Source organism: Culex pipiens, chromosome 2, assembly GCF_016801865.2.
Source record: "Culex pipiens pallens isolate TS chromosome 2, TS_CPP_V2, whole genome shotgun sequence".
Classification (NCBI taxonomy): domain Eukaryota; kingdom Metazoa; phylum Arthropoda; class Insecta; order Diptera; family Culicidae; genus Culex; species Culex pipiens.
Genome location: NC_068938.1, coordinates 65485956 through 65511861, shown reverse-complemented (window position 1 = coordinate 65511861; position 25906 = coordinate 65485956). Strand labels below are relative to the sequence as shown.

The 25906-nt window shown below is 34.5% G+C and overlaps 1 protein-coding gene across 1 annotated transcript in view; it reads left to right on the top strand.

The window, feature by feature from the left end:
* Window positions 1-25906, top strand: part of LOC120418404 (uncharacterized) — a 326864-nt gene that overhangs the window by 188480 nt on the left and 112478 nt on the right. The window contains exons 12-15 of the mRNA XM_039580780.2: window positions 2142-2359; window positions 3831-3980; window positions 5571-5753; window positions 23273-23411. Coding sequence (XP_039436714.1) covers window positions 2142-2359; window positions 3831-3980; window positions 5571-5753; window positions 23273-23411 — 690 coding nt within the window. The remainder of the gene's footprint in view (window positions 1-2141; window positions 2360-3830; window positions 3981-5570; window positions 5754-23272; window positions 23412-25906) is intronic.

Here is a 25906-nt window from a genome sequence, read left to right as displayed (position 1 = left end):
ATAATAAATATAATAAATTTATTTGATTTTTTTTTTAGAAAAAACTTAAACTTTCACAATATACCGTTTTTTTCGAAAATACTCAAATTTTCAAAATTTGTAATGTGGGTATCAAACGAATTTAAAATTGTTTACTCAATTTATTAAAGTTTGATTTTTGGAAAATACTAACATTTTCACAAGATACCGTATTTTTTTTCTGAAATACAACGAAACAACGCAAAATTTTGTATGATACACATTTTGAATGTATGTATGAAGCACGCTAAATTTCACCCCGTTTGATACCCATATTGCACATTTAAAAAGGGAGTATTTTCGAAAAATATGGTACTTTGTGAATATTTTAGTATTTTACAAAAAAAAAGTTTGAATAAAGTGAAAAAGCATACAAAATTTCGCTTCGTTTGTTACCCATATTGCAAATTATGAAAATTTTAGTGCTTTCGAAAAAATACGGTGTTTTGTGTGTTTTTTTTGTATTTTCAATAAAAACTCTATTAATGTGAAACAGCAAACCAAACTACGCTTCAATTAATACCCATATTGCACATTTTGAAAATTTGAGTATTTTCGAAAAATACGGTAATTTGTGAAAATTTTAGTATTTTCAAAAAAAAATCTATAAAAGTGAAAAAAGCATACAAAATTTCGCTTCGTTTGATACCCATATTGCATATTTTGAAAATTTGAGTATTTTCGAAAAATACGGTAATTTGTGAAAATTTTAGTATTTTCCAAACAAAAACACCAATAAAGTGAAAAAGTATGCAAAATTTCGCTTTGTATTAAACCCATATTGCAAATTATGAAAAATTGAGTACTTTCAAAAAATACGGTATTTTGTGAAGAATTTTTAGTTCATATTGTATTTTGAAACTTACTATATTTTCAAAAAGTATACTCTTAGTGAAAGCATTAAATATTTTACATGATACGGTTGAATTAATTGATTTTAGAAAGATTTTTAAAATGAGTTATCGTCTATTATCTGCGATAAAATTATCGCCGATAAAATTATCGAAATAACGATAACGATAACGATAGATTATCGTTATCGTCCCGGCGTTCTATCGTTATCGAGCCTCGATAATTTTATCGTTAACAACCTTGCTACAGACTCTATGTCAATAATATACAGGCACCGCCTTTAAAGAAATTGGCAACCCTCTACACGGCATTTTCGTGGCGATCGACCCGGCCATTTGAGGTTATGTTGAAAATCACCCTTTTGTAGTCGCCTAATAGTTTTTCTATCATAACTTTTAAACGACTGAATGAAACTGTACAATTTTCAATACCAAGCTGTAGAACCTGAAAATGAACCGAGTGGACCACATCCGGACAAAATTCGTTCAGCCAAAGCCGAGAAAATCAAGTGCATATTTTTGATCAACATCCCCACACACGCACAGACATTTGTTCAGAATTTGACTCTGAGTCGATAAGTATAAATGAAGGTGGGTCTATGAGGTCAAATTGAAAAGTTCATTTTCCGAGTGATTTTATAGCCTCTCCTCAGTGAGAAAGGCAAAAAATAAAGAGACAAATATTTCCACTTGTAAACTCATCAAATTTTTTCAATCAAACCGACAATTTCAGCCTCAAGTAGTACCCCCAACAACTAAGTTGGTCGTAAACACTAACCACCGATCAATTGGGGGGTCATCCCAGTCCAGAGTCCCGACTGAAATCACTTCTCTGCTATAACAGCAGTCAGAGTGTGTGTGTGTCGCGTTTAATTGATTGTTCACATGTCATGTCGACGCGGGAATTGTTTCCGTTTCCTCTCCAGTTGTGCAGCAAACGACACAGTGGCATCGCATCGGGAATTGCATTTCACCACCACCATTCGATGACCCATTAGGGCGGGTAACGACGTCGATTAGACGGTGGTCGTCCCCCAAGTCGTCATTGTCGACGCGGTGTACTTTGTGATAAATTGTTTGCTCAAACCACGCACTGCCAGGATATTGGTTTCCAGGATGATGAACACAACGCATCACAACAAGTGGTGGAAATCCGGCTTACTAGCTTTTAAGGCGCATTATAACCGCCTATAGAGCTAGTAAGCCCTTGAGGCTAAATTTCACAATTTTCACAAAAAGGGTTTTAATCGAAATCTTCCCGTTTCATTGCAGCAAATCAAGCAGCTGCAGGACCTGGTCCAGTCGGCAGCCCTGAACCGCGAAACGACGATAGCGGCCCCGATTTCGTCGTCGTCCTCGCTGTCCTCGTCGTCCTCGGCCGCGTCCAAGGCATCGCTGGCCGCGGCCACCACCGTTACGCACCAGCTGAACTCGTTCTACCTGTACACCGAGTCCGTCAAGGGGCTGCCCTTCAACCTGCAGATCTACGGGTAGGTAACCCTTGGCCTGTCAGAAGGGAAATTTGAACAAATTCGAAAAAAACAATATTTTTGAAAGGGTGAACATTGAAATAATAATACTTCAAAAAACACAGAAATGAATGACACCAGTTACACACAGTTAGTAGCAAAGTGAAGACATTAAAGGACACAATGTAACAGCAACATAGCAGAGACATTAGCTGTGGTAAACTGGTTTTAATTAAATCCACGAGCGAGCCCCGGTCGCAACCGTTTACGATGCAAATCTCGGGACGGTCTTTACAATGATGGTCACCGCAAGCAAAACGAGTCCTTTCTGTGCGAAACGTCAATTACATGCTGACGGTGTCACTGATGGCATCAGGAGAAAAAAGAGCGCACTGCTGGGAATGAGATTAGAAATCGATCAGCCGCGTCGTCGTCCCGCGGGAGCGATTGATTACTGTTTGTTGTAGAATGTATGTTTGTGTGTGTTTGTGCTTAAAATGTCACCAAGGAAAGGATTGAAAGGAGTTTTTGAATTTGTGAATTTGTAAATTTGTGAATTTGTAAATTTGTGAATTTGTGAATTTGTGGATTTGTGAATTTGTGAATTTGTGAATTTGTGAATTTGTGAATTTGTGAATTTGTGAATTTGTGAATTTGTGAATTTGTGAATTTGTGAATTTGTGAATTTGTGAATTTGTGAATTTGTGAATTTGTGAATTTGTGAATTTGTGAATTTGTGAATTTGTGAATTTGTGAATTTGTGAATTTGTGAATTTGTGAATTTGTGAATTTGTGAATTTGTGAATTTGTGAATTTGTGAATTTGTGAATTTGTGAATTTGTGAATTTGTGAATTTGTGAATTTGTGAATTTATGATTTTGTGAGTTTGTATGTTTCTAGGTTTGTAAGATTAGGAATTTGTGAGTTTGTGCATTTGAAAATTTGTAAGTTTGTTAGTTTGTGAATTTGTGAGTTTGTCAGTTTACGAATTTGTGTGAGTGTTGGTTTGTGAACTTGTGAATTTCTGAATTTGAAAAATTGTGAATTTGTCGCGTGTTTATGAGTTTGTGAATCTGTGAGAAAAAGAAAAATTGTTCAGTTTTGTGAATAACTTCAACAATTGTTTGTAACTCGTAGTAATATTCATGCTCAAAAAATCACAACTTTGCAACTTGTGGCATTAATTACTTTTCTAATAGCCTCACATATTCCCTATAATTAAGGAAAAGATCAATAATAATTTGATTGGCGTAGAACATGACACATTTCAACCAAATCAGTCAATCAAAATTGGCTGCACCGGATCGGACCCTCTCTACTGACTGAAAAAGACAAACTGAAATTCGACTCCAATAATTGATTACATGAACAAAAAGCTCCGACGACGCATCTCAAACGAATTTTCCTACACGTAACAATCGTAATTAATAGGAGAAATTGAATAACCCTTCCCCCCGCCTCTTCTCACTCCATTTGTTGTCTCTCTTTCCAGCGATCAACTGTACTCGGACCAGCTGTACATGGAAATGGACGTAACGAGCTCCCTCGTGGACATCGTTTCGAACGGAACCGTGCTCGTTACTGTCATCTCGTACAAAAATCTGACCACCTTCCTGCCCCGGTTCTACTTTGCCAAAAACAGGTATGAAACCCACACAGCCCTTCCCCGCCCCCAACATTCAACCACTAACGACATGAAAAATTACATATCCACCTGTAAATATACATACACCACCCACCCTCGAGTGAGTGTGATTCTGTGTGTGTCCGTTTTTTGGACTGAACCCCGGTTGATGGCCCATCGCAATCTACGTTGCATGTTTGCTCGGAATTATACATCATTCCGGCGGACCCTGAACCACACGGCACAAAATTTACGGCAATTTTAATGTAACTTTTACGTAATTTTTCCTTTTTTTTCAAAACAACTTTACTAACAAAAATGTTGAAAAAAAAGAATTGTTTCGTGAAAATTCGATCATTTAGAAAAACTTACAATCATAATTTCAACTGTGCCAAGGTTCGCTCCCTGTTCATCACGCTCATCACGTTTTGGTCCATCAGCAGCCTGGATGGATGATGATCGACTGGCCGGCCCTTGGGCTCATGGTCGCCTCATAAAGGTTGGAGCACGTTGAAAGCAGTGCTGAAATTTTTATTGATTTACTTAATGCAAATTACACTGCCGGGTGTGCGGTTTCCCCCATGTTGCGGTGGAAAGGGTTCTCATCAAAACCTTGTGGTGGCGAAACACATGTTTGGAGGTTGATGAGCATAGTGATTTAAATGTGGGATGTTTTGTAGGGAGAGCAATAACCAAATACTGGAACGCTTCTATATTTCATAATAAACACAATTTTTGAGTCGCAATAAAACTATTTCAGATATTTATGCTTGACCAAATTCATAATTCATTTACCAAAAAATAATTTCTGTGTGAAGTTTCACATTGAGTGTTTCAATGATTTTTATTTTTTTGTGTTTTACCAATTGTGATGTCAAAAACGGGATGGCATTGCATCATGTGAATTAAAATTTTAAGAAATTTGTTTGTTTTGTTTTAGCCCAACATTAGTTTAAAGAAGCAATTTGGCGCAAACAAAAATTATAAAATAACAGAAGGGTCATCTATGCAATTATGTTGGCTCGTGTAAACTAAAAAAAAAACTTATTAATTTAAATTAATCATCTTCAAAGTTGGAGAAAATTTCAATCAAACCTTCAGCTCTGAACAAGCTCAATTGACCAATCAACGGTTCACTTCTCCTAAAAAAAACAAAACTCAGTATGCTCTCTAACATGCAAAACCACTCCGGTATTTGCCAGTTTTTATATCTGTCCGGATTTGTACCCTCCAAAACATACCTGTGGGAATTTCTCATGCTTTCCATCAAACCGCCCACCGGAAAAAAAACCTGAACCCCCGGTGTCGAAAAAACATCCGGAACCCAACCATTTTGACAGCGCAAACATTCGTTCGTGCCAACGACACCACCCGGAAAATATTCTACCTGTCCGTGCTGAAAAATTGATTTCACATCCGGGGAGTGTTGCCCTAAAACATGCAGAACTAGTCCCGAGATGAACAAAAAAAACCCCAAACTGCCAGAGTAAACTAAATTCCCACAACTTCACAAATAGATTTTGACCAACCATCACCTTTTTTTTCCTACCTTCTGCTGCCTTTCCTTCAACTAACCAACTTTTTTGCAAAACAAACCCTTTTTTCCAGTTTTGGCACCGATATCGATTACATCCCGGCCTCGAAAATCATCTCCACCTGGCTGTACTACGCGAACCGGACCGGGTACGAGCCCACCAACCGGCCGCTGCACGTGCCACTCGAGGCCGCCCACGTGGAGATCATCTTCCAGCACGAGAGCTCGCCGACGAGCGAGTGGGTGCCACTGTGCGGGTAAGTTTTTCAGTCGGTGTTTGAATTGTTTGATATTTTTTGTAGGTACTTTGATGACAAATGCACTGAAAAGGTTTAGAAGCCAGAAATACTTTTAAAAATATAAAAAAAAAAACTTACAAGCTCAATGAGGCAAACAGTGAGAAAAATCGGGAAAAACGGATCATAAAACTTCTCCGCGGAAAATGACGGCGATGAGTGGTACATTAGGCCGTCCCAAAAAAATGAAAAGTTGTCAAATCTTCGGTGCTCACCCCTAGAATGATAGATTAGGATGTCAGGAACAATGTTTTCTTACAACAAAAATTCCCAAAAATGGTTTACAACTCGCGCGGAGCTTGAATGAAAAAAGTGCATTTTTCGAGTATTTTTCAGAAATGCGCGTAACAATCATACTAAAGTCATTCAAATTTGGTCGACTTGGGCTTCAAATTATAGTTTAATGTCCCCTGAACAAATTCCTGTACAGACATAGTCCATAAAAGCTTGTATTTGGGCATGGCAAGGCGTTTTAGGGAGAAAAAATTGTATTTTTTAGCCAAAAAAATTCAAAAATCACTCCCCAAAACGAGCCAAACATTTTTGCAACCAAAACTAATGCATTCAGCTTATAGGAAATTTTACGGAGATCATTTTGCTTTTTTAACATTCAATTTATGTCCACGCAAAGCCGAGATATTTGCATTTTAGTGAACAAAAAGTGACGAATTTTCAAAATTCTTGGTATATAAGCGTTTTTAGCATGAAACATTGGCTACTATGATTACAAACGGGAAGGCAGATATTTTGGAAATTTTTATTTTGCTCGCTCAAAAACTGCAAATTTTTTTGACTCGCTTTAAGGAGTGATTTTTGAAATTTTTTGGCTAAAAAAAACAATTTTTTTTTTCCCTAAAACGCCCTGCCATGCCCAAACACAAGCTTTTATGGACTATGTCTGTACAGGAATTTGTTCAGGGGACATTAAAGTATAACTTGAAGCCCAAGGCGACCAAATTTGAATGACTTTAGTACAGTGTTTCCCAACTGGTGAGGAATTCCCCCCTGGGGGGGAATTTGGCCATTCTTGGGGGGGAATGAGTCTAATAGAAATGTAATGCCTTTGAACAACGAGCTTTCAAAAATAATCCATGTCTAGATCATTCAGTCTACCTATCGATTAGGAAAGAATATTAGAACTTTTAAAATAAAAGTCCTTCGGGTTTTTATACTCTTTCAAACATTAGCTATTTTTACAAAATAGAATAGCTTTGTAAACACATTTTTTTTCAAGTTTTTGTTCTATTTCTAAAACATTGTTTTTATACTCTCCTTAAATTTAACAGTTCTTTGAAGAATTAAATTGAACTTAGAAATTCTGAAAGTTTTTGCATTGCATTTAGAAAAGTAGATTTTATTTTTTTTTGTGAGTGCTCTCACCTTGAGTTTTTTTAAAACTATTTTGATTATCGTCAGTTATGTATAGATTCATACACGAAAAGATCCTCGGATTTTTTTCAATGAAGCATTTGCATTATTTCAATCAGGAACAGTTGGTTTATAAAAAAACAAATGTTGAAGATAACTGAACTGCACTTATCGCTTAAAATTTGAATATTTTTTTCAAAATCATAAATATGACCAGTTAATTTCAGTTTGCTCAAATCATACTTTTTTTTATAAACTTTTCAAACGTTTCTTTCACATCCAGATTATTTTAACTATATTTGAAAAAATCTCTCTGGATGAAAGTTTTATCAATTTTGGACTACATTGTGAAGTTTATTTCACAAACTGCATATTTATATGTTTTGCATGATTTTTGTTTTTGTTTTTTTTTTTATTGAATCTTCAGTCTTATGATAACAATTTAATCTTAAATTATAAAATTTGTTTAAAATTTGTTCCAAATTTAAGGGGGGAATGAAGTTCATGAAAATTAGCCAAGGGGGGAATGGAACGAAAAAGGTTTAAAAACACTGCTTTAGTATGATTATTACTCGCATTTCTGAAAAATACTCGAAAAATGCACTTTTTTCATTCAAGCTCCGCGCGCGAGTTGTAAACCATTTTTGGGAATTTTTTGTTGTATGAAAACATTGTTCCTGACATCCTAATCTATCATTCTAGGGGTGAGCACCGAAGATTTGACAACTTTTCATTTTTTTGGGACGGCCTAGTGGTACATTTCACCCCATTTATTCCATTTTTTGATATTTTTTCCAAATATCTTCAGGTTTGCTGCTTGCCCCAAACAGTACCTTATTTATGTAAAAAAATACACGAATTCAATTGGTGACCTTCTTAGCGAAGAAAAAGGACAGAAAAGGCCAATTTTGCGCCATTCACCCCTATTTTTAGTGTTTTCCATTGATATCTTTAAGTTCCGTGGTTTTGCACAGTTCAAAAATATCTTATTTGTTGTCGTTTAAGAAAATCATGAGAAATTGATTGATGGCACTTTTGTCCCAACACAGCCCTATTTTGCCTCATTTGCCCCTTTTGTATTTTTTTTTAATTTCTTGAGTTGCCTGGTTTCCCACATTTGAAAATTATCTTAGTTTTTCTGCAAATTGATTAGTGACACTCTGATTGACGGAAATGATAACATAGACCTACTTTGTCCTGTTCACCTTTTTTAAGTTATCTTTTCCAGTCCCATACTAATCCCGTTTTTTGTAATTATTCTTTAGTATATTCGATTAGGCAGCCGGCTGCGGAAAGATGATTATTTAAAATGGTTTTTTTTACCGAACGCGTGCCAGCCGAGCAGTAGTGCTATGGGCTGGACTTAGCAGTATATTTTTACTGTTTTTACAATTTAGATAACACGAGCAAATTTATTTTTACGAGGTCTAATTAAGAAGTTCATTTTCCAGTAAGGCCGTTGCAAATATTTTTTGAAGTTTATGTCCCAGGACTCTGACCAAAGTCGAGGGGGCGCAAAAAAATAAAAAAGTATAAAAATTTAAATAACGCGTCATGGTTTAAAATTTTTAATGAAAAAAGTGTTTTAAAATGCATAATACACCTGTCCAGTTGTTTTGCCATCATTAGTTTCCAAATATCGAAGTATTGACGAAAATTTTATTTTGCGCGAAATTATTTTTTTTGCTGTGCTGTACATTGGAATTTCATAAAAAATGCTAAATGTGATTATCAATGCAGGAAATGCATTTTAGATTGTTTTCAGTTGATTAGACTTCTATTTTCATGGAAATTTTTAAAAATTTTGGAAAAATATTTTTTTGCCCCCTGATTTTTCTAACAAATTTTGAAGGGGGGGGGGGGGGCGACATAAACTTTAAAAAATATTTGCAACGGCCTAAGGTGAGGAAGGCAAAAATCACTTTTGATGACAACAGCTCAGGATAATCGAACAAATTTTTTGTGTTCTCGGTCGTTAAGCTCAAATATGACCCCCAAAATGCTCTGATGTGATTTAGGAATTTCTTTTCCATGATGACGGCCAATATGGTGGTGATTAAAATTTTCTGAAAAAGAATTCGGTCAAGTTAACTAATGATTAAAAATTCGGTATGTCTGATATTTGGCACCATGAAAGAAGGGCTCTTTCCCAACATTTATCGGGATATACCGAAATATTTCGTCGGGAGGTTTAGAGCAACTTTTTTTTGAAGATTATTTTTCGATTTTATGGGATATTTGTTCAAAAAATTCACACAAAATCGGTTCATTCGTGTTGATATCACTCAAATTTCTTTAAAAATGTTTAAAGAACTCTAACCTACTATATTTGAGTAATATTTTACCTCCACTAAAACAAATCAAGCCAAATTTACCAGATTTCTAGCCTTCTTTGAAATTACCCCAAAATCCAAGCTGGAAACCCCGATACAACCCAAAATAAATATTTTCTTTGTACAATTTGTCATGAAAATTCAGCAACAAATTGCCCGTATACGAATTTGAGCAATAAACAATGCAAAACATGGATCATTTAATTAATAAGCTGTTTATTACCCAATAGGTTCCGAAACACATTTTTTTTAATCCTCTGCCACATTACACCATAACATTTAAAAACATTTTAGAAAACAGTTTGCTGAACAAATTCCATAAAAAAGTATCAGTTCAATATAATCAGAGATATGCCCAATTTCCAAAAATAAATAGTGACTTTCTCCAAAATTTCTTGATTTAATTCCCTTTCACATGATGGGCACAGCCTACTGTGTTTTTTAATCAAATATTTTTTTCCATAAACATAAAAAAATTCAATGGAAGTTCAGATATTTCTTTTGTTTATTGCAAAAACAAAGTCACGAACCCAAAAAAAATAATTTTGTTGTTTGATAGGGAAATTTTAAGAATTTTTCATTTTTTAACATTGAAAATCAAACCATCGGTTTCTTAAATATCAGCATTGGGTGACACATATTTTGATTCGATATATCGTCACTTGTGCGCTATCTTGTGACACGTCCTATCATTTTAAAGCAGACGTGTCACAAGATAGCACACAAGCGACGATATTCTCTACTGCACAGGGATATAATAATCGATAAAAAATCGTTTTGGCTTGCGAACTTCCTTTGCCCGCGAAAGAGAAAAGAAAAAAATCAATCAGTTGAAGATTTTTTGAGAATCTCATTCTTAGCACCACTTAAATTAAATTATTTCGTTTTGCACTGCACTACAAGCACTGTTCATTTACGAATGATGATAGTTCATTTTTGGACGTAAGCTGTTAAGGCCTGCTAGTGTAGTAGTGAAATCGATGTTTCGCCAAGTAGTCCAGATGATGATTTTTTGAGTTTTTTTTAACCGATCTTCCGTGTGCGAGAGAAGAGAGCCATGCTCCTTTCGGATTTTTTGTCTCATCAAAAGAGCCAGCTTAAAAAGATTTTCTTTTGATGGAGATTCTTCCCTCACTGCAAAATTTAGATTACTGGATGGATATTGAAGGCTAACTTGAGTTTCTTGAAACATTACAAAACAGGACATTTTTAACAACACAAGCAAATGATAGTGTCAATTTTGAAACACATGGAATAAACTAAAACTAAGAGTCTCGCCGTTGCTCTTTGCGAGGCAAGGCCTGCTTCGATCGTGTTTGGCCTGCGTCGTTGTTTCGCGCGGGAAAAGAGGAAGAAAAAGTGTTTTTACCCAAATGCCACTTATTTATCATTATATACGCGCTGATCCCTGTTTTGCCTGATGGGATTGGAAGTTTAAAAATAGTTCGAGGATCCGCCTGGTTCTTGTTCTATGTTTAGGCGGGGCCAGACAATGCCCAATGACCTCGGAATTGGGCCGCTAGGATCTCTGCCATTCTGAAATGGGTCATTGGAAGCAGCGCGAGGGCTGTCACCACCTAATACCCGGGACTGAGATAAGCTGTATCAGCATAACCCAAGTCTGATACAAATTATACTTTCCCATAATTTCGCTGCCGGCCAGCGGGTATTGGATTGGACCACACACACACACACACACACACATGGAATAAACTAAAGCTAAACAAGATAAACGCAAAAAAAATATATATTTAAAAAGAGATGCAATGTATTTTAATTACCAAAATTGCACTAATTGATCAATTTAACAATAAAATTGTTAAAATATTAGAAAAACTGCTACTTATATGACAGAATGATGAAGCATTCAATCCGGAAATATCTGAAAAATTACCTACCTAAATTAAGGCTTAAAAATTAAATTTACTGAAAATATCCGATACCTTCAATATCTCATAATTTTGATTTACAAAATGATATCAAGCCTGCTCCGTGTCCAAAACTTTATTGCATTTTATTCAATAAAAAACAGTAACCTAGCTTTCTCTGGTGCCTTTGATCAATAACAGAAACCAAACTGCCAAAAAAGGGTGCACTCCCTGACAACGTGGATCCTTTTATGTAACTCAATTTGCTACGTTAGCTGAACGCACCGTCACGTGTGAGTGCATTTTAGTCATTTTCAGCGCAACCAAAAAGTAACCACACAACTATCGTGGTTTTTTGTGTGGTTCATCCGGTTACACAAATATGCATGCAAGTGGTGGTCCATCAGGCGTGACTGGCCTTTTTCCTGGGGTTTTTATTGTTATGGTGCATCAGTGAAAAGTGGGTTGGGGAAATTTTTAGTGGTTGATAAAATGGAGTTATGATAGACACGAATAAAGTTATTGACATGCATAAAAGGGTTCTTGATGACCAGAAAAAATTGTTATTTTTTTATGCTATCGTTTTCCAAGGTAGAGTGTATTGATTTGAGCAAAAATCAAAAAACCATTTCCTGCAATCAAATTCAATTGTTCCTTCTCGCAAATTTCTAAAATTGACACGTTAACTGTTCGAGTCATTAAAGTCATTTGCCTAACCTGAAATGGCTTTCTAAGCGTTCAGCGTTTGCCCTCCTCCTCAAAAAAGCGCCGAAAAAGGGAAACCTGTTGGAATGTTAATCGACGACCCACGTGTATCCAATTTGGGACTCTATTCACACTAGTCGCCCCAACTGGTGGTCCCCTGCTCATTCGGTAGGAAGTCTACTAGTTTGCCATTCCAGGCAAAAAGAGAGACTGTGTTCAGCCCATCGATTTTCACTTCCATCCTATGGTTCCGGGAGGAAAATGGCCACCGAGGCGTGTAATTTCCCTGTTGAGGTTATTTAACTCTATGCGTTTTTCCGGCTCAGTGAATCCACTTTTTCCCGCCGGGTGGAAACTGGACTAGTGAAGGCTGGAAACAATTTCCAATCAGAATGGGACAAGGCTCAACTTGGTTTGGAAGCGATCGACTGGACGTGGGTACTGCATCTAGTGTTTCGTTTAAGAGAGTTAAGCATTTTGTTTTCCAATTTAAAAAATGTAATTTTCTGTGGCGACTGGATTGGCAGGATTTGTTGACATTTTAATTAAGCACTTCGATTATGCGAAGCAAAACAGAAAGGAAACAAAATCACATTGTGTTTTGTTTTGCAATTTATCGTAGTCAAAAACGTAAAAAAAATCGTTTTTTCAGCACATGACGTATTAATGTAACTCAGCAAGCATAGTTGGATAACGGTTTGAAGCTTTGAAGATTTGAAGATTTGAAGATTTGTAGATTTGAAGATTTGAAGATTTGAAGATTTGAAGATTTGAAGATTTGAAGATTTGAAGATTTGAAGATTTGAAGATTTGAAGATTTGAAGATTTGAAGATTTGAAGATTTGAAGATTTGAAGATTTGAAGATTTGAAGATTTGAAGATTTGAAGATTTGAAGATTTGAAGATTTGAAGATTTGAAGATTTGAAGATTTGAAGATTTGAAGATTTGAAGATTTGAAGATTTGAAGATTTGAAGATTTGAAGATTTGAAGATTTGAAGATTCGAAGATTTGAAGATTTGAAGATTTGAAGATTTGAAGATTTAAAGATTTGAAGATTTGAGGATTTGAAGATTTGAAAATTTGAAGATTTGAAGATTTGAAGATTTGAAGATTTGAAGATTTGAAGATTTGAAGATTTGAAGATTTGAAGATTTGAAGATTTGAAGATTTGAAGATTTGAAGATTTGAAGATTTGAAGATTTGAAGATTTGAAGATTTGAAGATTTGAAGATTTGAAGATTTGAAGATTTAAAGATTTGAAGATTTGAAGATTTGAAGATTTGAAGATTTGAAGATTTGAAGATTTGAAGATTTGAAGATTTGAAGATTTGAAGATTTGAAGATTTGAAGATTTGAAGATTTGAAGATTTAGAGATTTGAAGATTTGAAAATTTGAAAATTTGAAGATTTGAAGATTTGAAGATTTGAAGACTTGAGGATTTTTTAACATTAATTATTAACACTTTTTTATGAATTATAAGAGAATCCGACATTCTAAAACTAATTACTAAGTAAAAGCAACCACTAGCACTTAACATGGTCGATTCATCAGAATGAGGCACATCCAAGAAATTATCCCACCTGGAAGTGTAATTTTCTTTAGAATCCAAACGATTCAGCTCCTATTCATATCCAACTAAAATGAATAAAGACACCTCAGCTGAGCTTATTCCACTCTATTCAATATTAGCCATAAAACTCTCAAAGAATGTGTCCAGCCGAACAAACCGGAATTGTCGGACTTTTCTGCTATGGTTAGCCGAGAAGTATCCACAACTATTTACCGTGGTTTGTCTCCCTTTATGAAAACACGAACATACAAAATTGGAGCTTTTTTCAGATCAGTGGCCGAACAAAAGCAGCTACTTGGCCCTAAATCCTCCCCAACCCCCTCCCTTCTGTCCTGTACAAGCTTTCCCAGCCGGAAGAATCTGGCCTGAATCCTTGGCATGTAATCCTATAGGTTCTTCTCTTGTCGGAGAAAAGGAGCTGGGTTCTGCTTCTTAGGGCCTCACCGTAGGGCGTAGCAGAGCAATTCTCTGGAGAGATGCAATTTCTGTGAAATTTACAATTTTTTGTCTTATTTATATATATTTCAAAATATTGAATCTTTTTCTCATACAGTTTTTATAAGTATAATAAAAATAATCAAATTTGACAGAGAACTCTTCAGCAACGGTTCGCTCCCGGTTTTGTCAAGTCATTCTTTATTTGTTATTTTGGTCATTCAACGAGCAAATGTAGGTAGGTCTTTGGGGCGATAATCCTCTTATACCCCTCCCACCCCTCCACTGGGGGGTTGGTCCGACATTGCTACACCACTGGACACCTGGTAGAATCGAAAGAAGGTGAGAGGGAGTCACTTTCATTGAATGTTTTCATTCAGAATGTACCATTGAGGAGGTGGGTAGCTGGGGTGATGGTTAAAGGTGAGGTCTCAATTTGCCATCCTTTGGCGTAATGTGAGACTTTGACAGCTGCAGGGCATGATAAGAAGTGAGAGAGATGTTATACTTCTCGGTTGAATGGAATTTGCAGCACCGCAGGAAATCTCCTGTGGATAATTGACCGTGGGAGTTCTCGGTTTCTATTTAGAAGAGCTGTATTTTCTGTAATCTTGCCGTGTAGCTCTTTAATGGCAGATAAGCCACTTCTTGGGAAGGCTCTAGAGAGCCTAACAATAGGTCTATTCCCGTACTTGCAGAATTGCAGAATTTCTGCAGGATCTGCAGAATTCTGCAGCCAGCATAAGTCACTTTTTTGCAGCACGTTCCCGTACTTTTCAGCTCGCTCTCTTCATCTCTCTCTTTTGCAGAAGTTCTGCAAGGAGAGAAGCGGCAAAACTTTTGCCTGGGTAGCGCGTTCCAGTATTTTTTCTGCAATATTGTACACAGTTGAGTGGAATTACTCAAAATGGGTATTGAAGTTTTTTAATTATTTCAAAATATTAAAAAAAAATTAAAGTAATTGAAACAACACGCCTCTAGGAAAGGGAAATTATTTTTTTATGCAGCACAACATTTTATTTAAAAAGTCATGGATGTATTATTTATTAAGTAACTAGAAATTAATTATGCTTAGGTAGAAATTATATGTTAGAAACAACTCAAAACTTTTACAATAGGTTAACAATTTTACAAATGAGAGTGGCAGGTCCGTTTAATAAATATGATTTAGAAAAGACAAACAAAGGTTTAATATAGAAGGGACCAAAAATACATGTTTTAATAGCAGAATGTTTGAAAGATTATTCAGGATAAAATAAATAAATTATGACTGGATGTCACATGAGAGAACAACGGTGTCGCAGCGAAATTGGCAAATTAAAAAAAAATGAATCACAAACTCAAAAAATTTAAAACACGTAAATTAAAAAAATCTGGAAATTAAGAAATCCATAATTAAAAATATAAAAAAAAACTAATATATTCAAATTGAGAAACTTTTAAAAAACACAAATCAGATATTTGAGAATTTTAAAAATGCAAATGATTATATCAAAAAATAAAAAATAATAAATCACAAACTCAAAATTTAAAAATTCAAATAATTAAAAACTAAATATTTCAAAACCTTAAAAATTTCAAAAAATCTTAATTTTAAAATTTCAAAATAAATATAATAAAGGTCGAAAAAAAAATCGAAATAAAAAAACAATAGTTTGAATATTTATGAGTGCAGAACACCAAAAATTCAAAAGCTATATTTAAAAATAATAAGATAGAAAATTAAAGAAATTATAACTTCAAAAATAAGTAAAATTAAAAAATTCTGTCAATCAAAAATTTTAAAACAAAAATATAAATAAAATAGAAACAGTCAAAATTTCCAATCTCTAAATCGTCTAAATTTGTGTTTCTAACCTAAAATATGACTCCAAAAAATGTGTATTTTTTATGATTCAAGATGGCGAAGAAATTAAGAATTTAATAATTTAGGAATTTAAGAATTTAAAAATTGAAGAATTTCAGAGTTTCAGAATTTCAGAATTTTAATTTCGACAAAATTACATTTTTTTTGGTTCATATAAGAATACAAATTGGTAGCGCCGTTAAAGGTACAATTTATGATTTGCCAATTAAATTTACCTATTATTTCAACACACATATTGAGTATCTTCAAAATCAATTTATGATCAAAAATAATTCCTAAACAAATATTTATTTGAAATTATTAAACTAAAAAGAAATGCGTCTTTTAAAAGTTTTTAAAAACTACATATTTGTTTTTAAAGTACATTTTTTGTTGGGGTACTAGCCGTGCTGTAATATATGGCTTAAGTTTTATGAGGTAAAAATATTAATACTAAAAAAATCGTTTTATCATTTACATGAATGAGCTAAGCCTGAAATCGTTAACATAAAAAAAACATTCTCAATAAAACCAGACAAAAAAAAACAAACCCCAAAATCATTTATTATTACAAATAATAATAAAATGCTTGATTTCACCCAACTTGCAAATTTTATGTAAGCGTGTACTCAACTTCCATCACACCAAATTGCAGTAACTTTTCAACAAGAAAGAGAAGAGAGAGCTTGCAGAAAAGTACGGGAACGGTTTTGCTGCAACTTCTACCTCTCTCATTGCAGAAGTTCTGCCTGAGAGAAAAGTTACTTTTGTTGCAGAAAAGTACGGGAACGCTCTGCTGCCGTTTTTATGCAGAATTGCAGAATTCTGCAGTACGGGAATAGACCTAATGTCACGATAGAATGACATATAGCCGTGATCGTGCAATCTTGTCCTGAGTGGTTTTTAGACGATGTAAGGAAACGAGTTTTATGTCATAATTTTTAATTACAAAAACAATATCACGTTGTGTAAACAATAATATCACGTTCGGTTCCCGAGCAGGGGTAAATAACACGGGAATACCAAATTTTGGTATTACTTGGGCAAATAACAGCGACCAAAATGTGCTCTTGGTTGCCCAGTAATAGATGGTAAAATACCATGAAATCATACCAAAATCTTGTATGTGGAAGGGCACAATAATACCAAACCATGTTATTCCAAAGGTAAAATAATAGCACAAAATAAAATCATTTCAATACCAACTTGAGGTCTTCTGGATTTTTGAACATTGCTTGAATACCAAAACTTGGTATTGCCATAGTTTTAATTTTAGGTATTCCCGCGCCCTTGGAAAGTCATATTTTGGTATTCCTGTGGTCTTCCACAAACATGATTTTGGTATGATTTCATGGTATTTTACCATCTATTACTGGGCAACCAAGAGCACATTTTGGTCGCTGGTATTCGCACAAGTAATACCAAAATTTTGTATTTTCATACCATTTTTAGTGCAGCAGTTGCAGTTAGTGAAAAAAACGGAAATGATCCATATGCAACAGCCAAATCTACTCACCTGATGATTCCATGTTGTTCTTAGTGATATTCTTCACCACACCGAATGCATTTGTCATTGATGAACGGCCTGTGCTTGAAGTTCTTGAAGCTTCTGAAAAATAACAAGATTGAAAAATAAGTATTATTAAAATGAAACTGGATTGAAATTCACCAAAATTCAATAATATGTTGATTGACTCGTTTTTCAAAGTATTTGGTTATCCCGACTTAGAGAAATTTCAACGCGTTTGAAAAAAATATTAGTGGGTATATCACAAAAAAAAATTAAATCAGATTTAACATTTTTGGGTTTCAAGTCCTTTTAGCGCAAAATTAATTATCAAGTCAAAAATTTAAAAAAAAAATCCATTGTTTCAGAGAAAATTGATGAAACCTTTCAATACCAAAATAATACCAAAATGTGGCATCCTGACTTAGAAAATTTTCCACAGTTTCAAGTCATTGCTTTAGGGGGTATATCAAAAATGTTTAAAATCAAGTTTGAAATTTCCGGTTTTCAATGAAAGCATTCGCTTTGAGACATCATTTAAGCGCAAAATTAATTATTTTGTCAAATTTGGTCAAAATTTTCCCATAATTTCAGAGGAAATTGATGAAACCTTTCAATACCAAAATAATACCAAAATGTGGCATCCTGACTTAGAAAATTTTCCACAGTTTCAAGTCATTGCTTTAGGGGGTATATCAAAAATGTTTAAAATCAAGTTTGAAATTTCCGGTTTTCAATGAAAGCATTCGCTTTGAGACATCATTTTAGCGCAAAATTAATTATTTTGTCAAATTTGGTCAAAATTTTCCCATAATTTCAGAGGAATTTGATAAAACACTTTAATACCAAAATAATACCAAAATGTGCCATCCTGACTTAGAAAATTTTCCACAATTTCAAGTCATTTCTGTAGGGGGTATATCAAAAATGTTTAAAATCAAGTTTGAAATTTCCGGTTTTCAATGAAAGCATTCGCTTTGAGACATCATTTTAGCGCAAAATTAATTATTTTGTCAAAATTGGTCAAAATTTTCCCATAGTTTCAGAGGAATTTGATAAAACACATTAATACCAAAATAATACCAAAATGTGCCATTCTGACTTAGAAAATTTTCCACAATTTCAAGTCATTTCTGTAGGGGTATATCAAAAATGTTTAAAACCAAGTTGGAAATTTCCGGTTTTCAATGAAAGCATTCGCTTTGAGACATCATTTTAGCGCAAAATTAATTATTTTGTCAAAATTGGTCAAAATTTTCCCATAGTTTCAGAGGAATTTGATAAAATACTGTAATACCAAAATAATACCAAAATGTGGTGTTCGACCATTGACAAATTCTGCAATTTTGCAATATCAAAACAATACCTTAAATTGGTATGATACCACATTTTGCTCTTGCATAATCCTCAAGACAAATTTTAAAGGGTCCAGGAATACCAAAATTTGGTATTGATACCAGAGAAAGGTATTATTACGCATTTCCCTTGTTATTTACCCATGCTCGGGTTTAGCAGACCATTCTGTGCATTGTTCCGAAATCCGAATTTTTTATTGTTGCTGGATTCTTGATTGTAAGTGTGCCAAACTGCAACTGAAAAGGTATCATAATCATAATTACGATCTTTTTGTCACAGTTATCATATCTGATCAGAACAATACATACATAAGACGACGAGTATCACCATTGCACCAAGTTTCTATAATTGATTAATCCTTAAATCAATTCAACCTAAAATGCGCGTGCGACAAGATAGAAAGATCACAACAATGTTGTAGTCGCAAGCCACAGAAGTTTGTTTTTGTTTCATTAATTCAATGAAACTAGTTCAATGTAAAATTTCAAGCAGCTTAAACAATAAACTAACATGAACTTGTGATCATTGATGATTACTTAGAAATGGAACAGTCTCCTTTTATCTACTGTAAATATATGAGCTTTACATTTAATTCATCCGTAATGGATTGTTGATTTGTCCTATCCATCCATCCCAGGACAACCCGCTACAGAATTGTAGCATTCTCAGCGATTTAAATCGGATTCTCAGTTTTGAAATCTTGTTTAAGTGTTAATCATTTGCCTGATAAACCATAATTTTAAAGACAAAATTTGTAAAAATTATATTTGGGTAATTCTCCGCCAACTCACACAGCAGTTGCCCCGACCCCTCTTCGATTTGCGTGAAACTTTGTCCTAAGGGGTAACTTTTGTCCCTGATCACGAATCCGAGGTCCGTTTTTTGATATCACGTGACGGAGGGGCGGTACGACCCCTTCCATTTTTGAACATGCGAAAAAAGAGGTGTTTTTCAATATTTTGCAGCCTGAAACGGTGATGAGATAGAAATTTGGTGTCAAAGGAACTTTTATGTAAAATTAGACGCCCGATTTGATGGCGTACTCAGAATTCCGAAAAAACGTATTTTTCATCAAAAAAAACACTAAAAAAGTTTAAAAAATTCTCCCATTTTCCGTTACTCGACTGTAAAATTTTTTGGAACATGTCATTTTATGGGAAATTTAATGTACTTTTAGAATCTACATTGACCCAGAAGGGTCAATTTTTCATTTAGAACAATATTTTTCATTTTAAAATTTCATGTTTTTTTCTAACTTTGCAGGGTTATTTTTTAGAGTGTAACAATATTCTACAGAGTTGTAGAGCAGACAATTACAAAAATTTTGATATATAAACATAAGGGGTTTGCTTATAAACATCACGAGTTATCACGATTTTACGAAAAAAAGTTTTGAAAAAGTTGGTCGTCATCGATCATGGCCGTTCATCGTCACCCGCGACAGACACGGACGACGAAACAAAGAGAAACGCAAAAAGGAACTTCTTCAAAACTTTTTTTCGTAAAATCGCGATAACTCGTGATGTTTATAAGCAAACCCCTTATGTCTATATATCAAAATTTTTGTAATTGTCTACTCCAAGGGTCCTGATTGCTCAAAATCAATCACTCCATTCGCGAGCACAAATAGCAGGCGACGCGATACTGCCCTGATAAATTCCTACCGTTTGTCACTTTCACACCATTCGCTCTCAAACACTCTCTCTTCTACGCTCCTTCTCTCTCTGATCGGCTCAGTTTCCGAACGGCTCTGGCAGGCCGATCGTTTCCGATCACTCTGAACCGAAAACAATTTTTCTCTGATGCGCTGCGTTATACTCATTGATTTGGGTTGCCTAAAATCAATGTTATCAATTAAATTGTGCATTTATTTTGATTTCATAACATTATAGACACCATTCGAAGACACTTCAACCAAGAAAAAATCAAATTGATGGCAAACTGAGGGCGTGAAGACAAAAAGACTGCCGCGCTGGCAATTTGTGAGAATGGCTCTTCGCTGAGCATGTTATTGTGTGAGTGTCGTCGAGCGACGGAGTAGGCAAATATTTTCACGATGTATTTGTTCACTGAGTGAACAGTTCGGGCCACTCGCTGGCTGCTTGCGAGTATCATTCGCTCATGAATGCTAGCGGGTTAGAATAGGCGACAAATGGATAGGCGATGAGTGAGTGGTTTCTGTTCATTGAACCGAAAATCAGGACCCTTGGTCTACTCTACATTTTTGTACAACATTGTTACACTCTAAAAACAAACTCTGCAAAGTTAGAAAAAACACGAAATTTTAAAATGAAAAATTTTGTTCTAAATGAAAAAATGACCCTTCTGGGTCAATGTAGATTCGAAAAGTACATTAAATTTCCCATAAAATGACATGTTCCAAAAAATTTTACAGTTTAGTAACGGAAAATGGGAGAATTTTTAAAACTTTTTCAGTGTTTTTTTCGATGAAAAATACGTTTTTTCGGAATTCTGAGTACGCCATCAAATCGGGCGTCTAATTTTACATAAAAGTCCCTTTGACACCAAATTTCTATCTCATCACCGTTTCAGGCTGCAAATTATTGAAAAACACCTCTTTTTTCGCATGTTCAAAAATGGAAGGGGTCGTACCGCCCCTCCGTCACGAGATATCAAAAAACGGACATAGGATTCGTGATCAGGGACAAAAGTTACCCCTTAGGACAAAGTTTCACGCAAATCGAAGAGGGGTCGGGGCAACTTTTCCCGATTTCGTGTGAGTTGGTAGAGAATTACCCATTTAACTTTTTTCTTTATCTTCAGACCATGGCAAATGTCAAGGAAAGAGGCAACATCATACAAAATAAATATGTTATTTATTTATAAAAAAAAATCTTGTAATACCCTATCAATCTCAAACCTGTAAAAATTTCCGAGCAGACCGGTGATATTTGTACACAACAATTATGTGATAATCTATTTTTTCTTGTAAAAATATTATATTTATTGCGGTTTTATGATTTTAATTTCTGAATAAATCCCACCTATTCAAAAAATCGGTTTAAACTAAATTATCAAAATGTTTAGCGGTTTGCAACCTTTTATAAAATTGTTTCTTGTCTTATTTTGCACATTTTGATGAGTAAATGAAAACACTTCATTTGACAAGTTTCCTTTAACTGTTATTAAAAAGTTCCCAAAAAATGATGAAGAAATTTAAAACAAAAAACTTAACATAAAGATATCTCAGAAATTTCTCGATGAAGCATTTCGCTCTTAGAAGCATTTGGAAAGCTGAGAAAATTTCCTATAAGACACAATTGAAAGTAGCGATTACTTTTTTTTCTCCTTAAGGTTGCCCAGAAAACACGCCGTGGCATTATTTATTGTTAAAGTTTTGCTACTGATAACATGAAAAACCTTAGCAATGAATTTCTGAAAAAGTTCGTGATTTCTTTTTAACATTTTTTCTCAAAAATTTAAATTTGTGAAACACCAAAAAGTACCAACTTCTAAGGTTTTTTTTAAAAAAAAAAGGACTCTAGACTTGCTTAAAATACAGTATAAACATTTTTTGCCCACTTTTTTTTAATAAGCTGGTCAAAAATTTGAAATTAAATTTGAATTGTCCATATTTTGAACAATATAAAGCCTTACATAATCGTATCCCAAAAACGCGATGCTTCGGAACCCTTCGGGCTCACTCGAATTTTGATAGATTTTTTTTTTTCATAAAATGATAAATCTCGGGATCTGCGATTTACAGCAAAAAAAACGTTTTAAATCTGAAAATGCGTTCAAATTGCTCCGTATTTCACTTCAAATCAAAGATAGAGGCCTTATCAATGATTTTCCGTATTCATATTGATCACGTTAGACGTCATTTTTCATTGGCAACAAGTCGAAAATTGAAAAAAAAATCCTTTATTTTTAACAAATTTTTCTCTTGAACTAGCTTAACTTTTTTTCCTCCAGGTCAAAACCATCATCTTAAAGGAAACATCTTTCAAAACAATTTTGCTTAACGAAAAGTGTTTGTCACTTTCCGCCATTTTTCTAAAATACAAATAGCGATTTTTTAAATTCCTTGTGGAAACTCAATTTTTATCAACTCTTAGGCAAGTATTATTATTTATCTTTATCAGGTTTCCTAGTCAAGTTGAAAGAAACAATTTCTCCGAAGTAACCAATATCTAGCTGGAACAAGCATGCGTTTATGGACTGTGAAGTTTTGCTCTCAATTTGCCAATTTGTAAACAAAATCAATAACTACCAAATAAAAAAGCATAATTCATTAATCCAACCTACACGTTGTTAAAAGCCTGCCTTTCATCGGCAATCTGTTGAACAATTCGATTCTACACCCGCCGCAACACTTTCACAAACCCAACAAGCAGCCCACCTCAAACCAACCTGTGCAAAGTGCTCCCCTTTTGTAACACAATTTTTGCCTCTCACTTACCATCATCTGACTATACACAAAAGCCTCTTCTAACATTACGCTTTTTCCTGGTTCCATTTCCCTCAGGTACGACGCCAAAGCAACGTTCGAGCCGACCTGGCGAACCGACCTGTGCATCACCGAGAATCTGATGGAGAACATCACCCGCTGCATTTGTCCATTATCGGGCACGTTTGTGGTGCTGCTGGCCAAGAAAAACTACAACGTAAGTATGCACCCACTCCACCCCTCTTGAGACTCTGGAATCTTCCTACCTTTCCCGAATGGACGTTGTAATGCTGTTCCGTTGTTTGACTCACCAACGACCAATGTTTTAGGTTTGAACATCAGATTCAGTTCTTGTTTTGGGATATTTCTCTATGAAAATGCTTGTGAAAAATGGCATTACTCCATAATACTCTTTACTATATTATTACAAATTCTAATATATTTTAATTTTCTTAGGTTAAGATCATTTGTAAAAGAAAATTAGAAAAAAAACAAGGTGCTCTCTTAGTTCAGGCTAGTTTCCATAATTTCAAGCATCCTGTGCTGCCTTTTGTTGGAATGTCGGTCGGTTTTGATGAAAAATTTCTCGTCCAGTCCCGGGCAGACGCCACACCAAACCAGACCAGATCAGTATACTCTCCGACTCCGACTCTGAGTGCGCTCCATAGTCTTTTGAACACTTTGGCCAGCAATTTTAGAGCGGCAGCAGTTGCGGAGTTCAAAAAACGACTCTCATCCGACACTTGAAATGTGGTCAGGCATGCTCTTGATGGGTTTGAATTTCTCATTCGTGATGGCTCTCCGGACTCTGCATTGCTCGAACTTTAGTGGTTCATCCCTGGGCTACTAGAGGAGTGCTAGAGTTGAAAGGGAAAAAAATGTGTGTTTGGAGCATCGTGGCTTGGAGCGAGCACAAATCATTCCACAAGTTTCGGTTGAAAGGGGGGCAGAACCGCAAGCTCTGCCTTCATCGTTCTGGAGCAGCTTGGATGAGACTCGAAATGTGGTTGCCAGAATGATTCAATAGATACCTACGGGCAGTTAATTTTGGAGAGTTGTTGGGGAAATCCTTAATCCACACGGCAGTTGATTAGAGAAAGCCAGGTGCAAACATTAAGCGTTTCAAATGAGCTGGTAGGCTGTTGAAAAGCTGGTTTTTGAAAGGCTAAATGCAATTCAGAATGCGCTATATTTTTTGGTATCAGCTTTCGAATTTGGAACTTGATTTTATTTATTTTTTTAAATGCGCCGATCCTGGGGGATAAAATTTCAGAAATATCACTCACTTTTTTTCTTAACACTGGAACGCCCAACGCATGTCCAACTTACACGGACGCCCAAGCCTCCCAAAAAGGTGGAACGGTAACTTCAACTCGCTGGTTCTCGGGAATACTCAACCATTCGGGACGATTCTTGTTTCCAGAGATTTGTAAGAATGTCTAGGTGATCCTAAAATTTAGCAGAACTTGATTTGAACAAATCTATAATTAATGCGACCGAAAACATCGTTCCACCATTTTTAAAACGACAACCTCTGCAGAATTTTTGGCGAATTTTTTTTACACGCGAAAAAAAAGTTGGAACGATGTTTTTGATCGCAAAAATTACAGATTTGATCAAATTAAGTTCTGCAAAAATCTAGAATCATCTAGACATCCTAACAAATCACTAGAAAGAAGAATAATCTTGATTGGTTGAGTTATGCCCGAGAACCATTGAGTTGAAGTTACCGTTCCAACTTTTTTGGAGCCTTGGGCGTTGGAATGTTAATGAATTTTCAAAATCAAACTTTCTTCATCCGAACAAAATGCAAAACGCTTTTGAAGAAATTTTTGTAATATAAAACTCTTCTTTTTCCAGGTTCAGCACTTTTTTATACAAATTCTCCAATGTTATTTAAAAATATGTTTTAAGGTTCAGTTAGATTATTGTTAATCGTCCCTTGGTTTTAAGACTGAATAATGTTGAAGAGTTTTTTATTAGTCTCAAAAGGAATAAAATTAAAATGAAAAATATTTTTATGACCAGGAGCTACTCTGAAAATATGATAAATCCTCAAAAGTCAAAAGAAAATAAGTTGATATTTTTTTAAATTCCAGAAAAATATTATAAAATTAAGAGAAGAAAAACACATCACAGAAGAATAATGTTGTTTTAAGAATAAAAAGTTTCATAAGAAATTAAAAAAGAATCAATCTATTTTAATAACTCAAGAAAAATTTTTTGATTCCAAGTCCTTCATTTCAATAATATTGACAAATGGGAAGAAGTCATCAAAATAAACAAATGGGAAGAAGTCATCAAAATAAAAAAAAAACATTTTTATATTTCAAAAATAAACATTGTTTTAAAAACAACACCATGTTTATTTATTTGATTAAAAGCTGTTTGAATTTAAAGAAAAAATCTAACTTTGCTTTAAATTTCAAAATAAATTTGTGTTTATTCAAATAATTTGGAAAAAATATATTATAAGTATTTGCATTTTCACAGCAAATTTGGAAAACTTTTAAAATTTAATTAACAATGATTACGAAACTGTTCTTAAATATGATTCACTTAACACTCCCAAAAAGCTAAGTTTTTTTTTAATGAAGGCGAGTTCAGTGTGGTAAATAAAGAAGTTGTAAGTATTTTTAAAACGGAAATGAAAAAATTGTACAATTTATTCACAGTTTTTTTCACTAGAACCAATTTTATAGTCAATTGTGA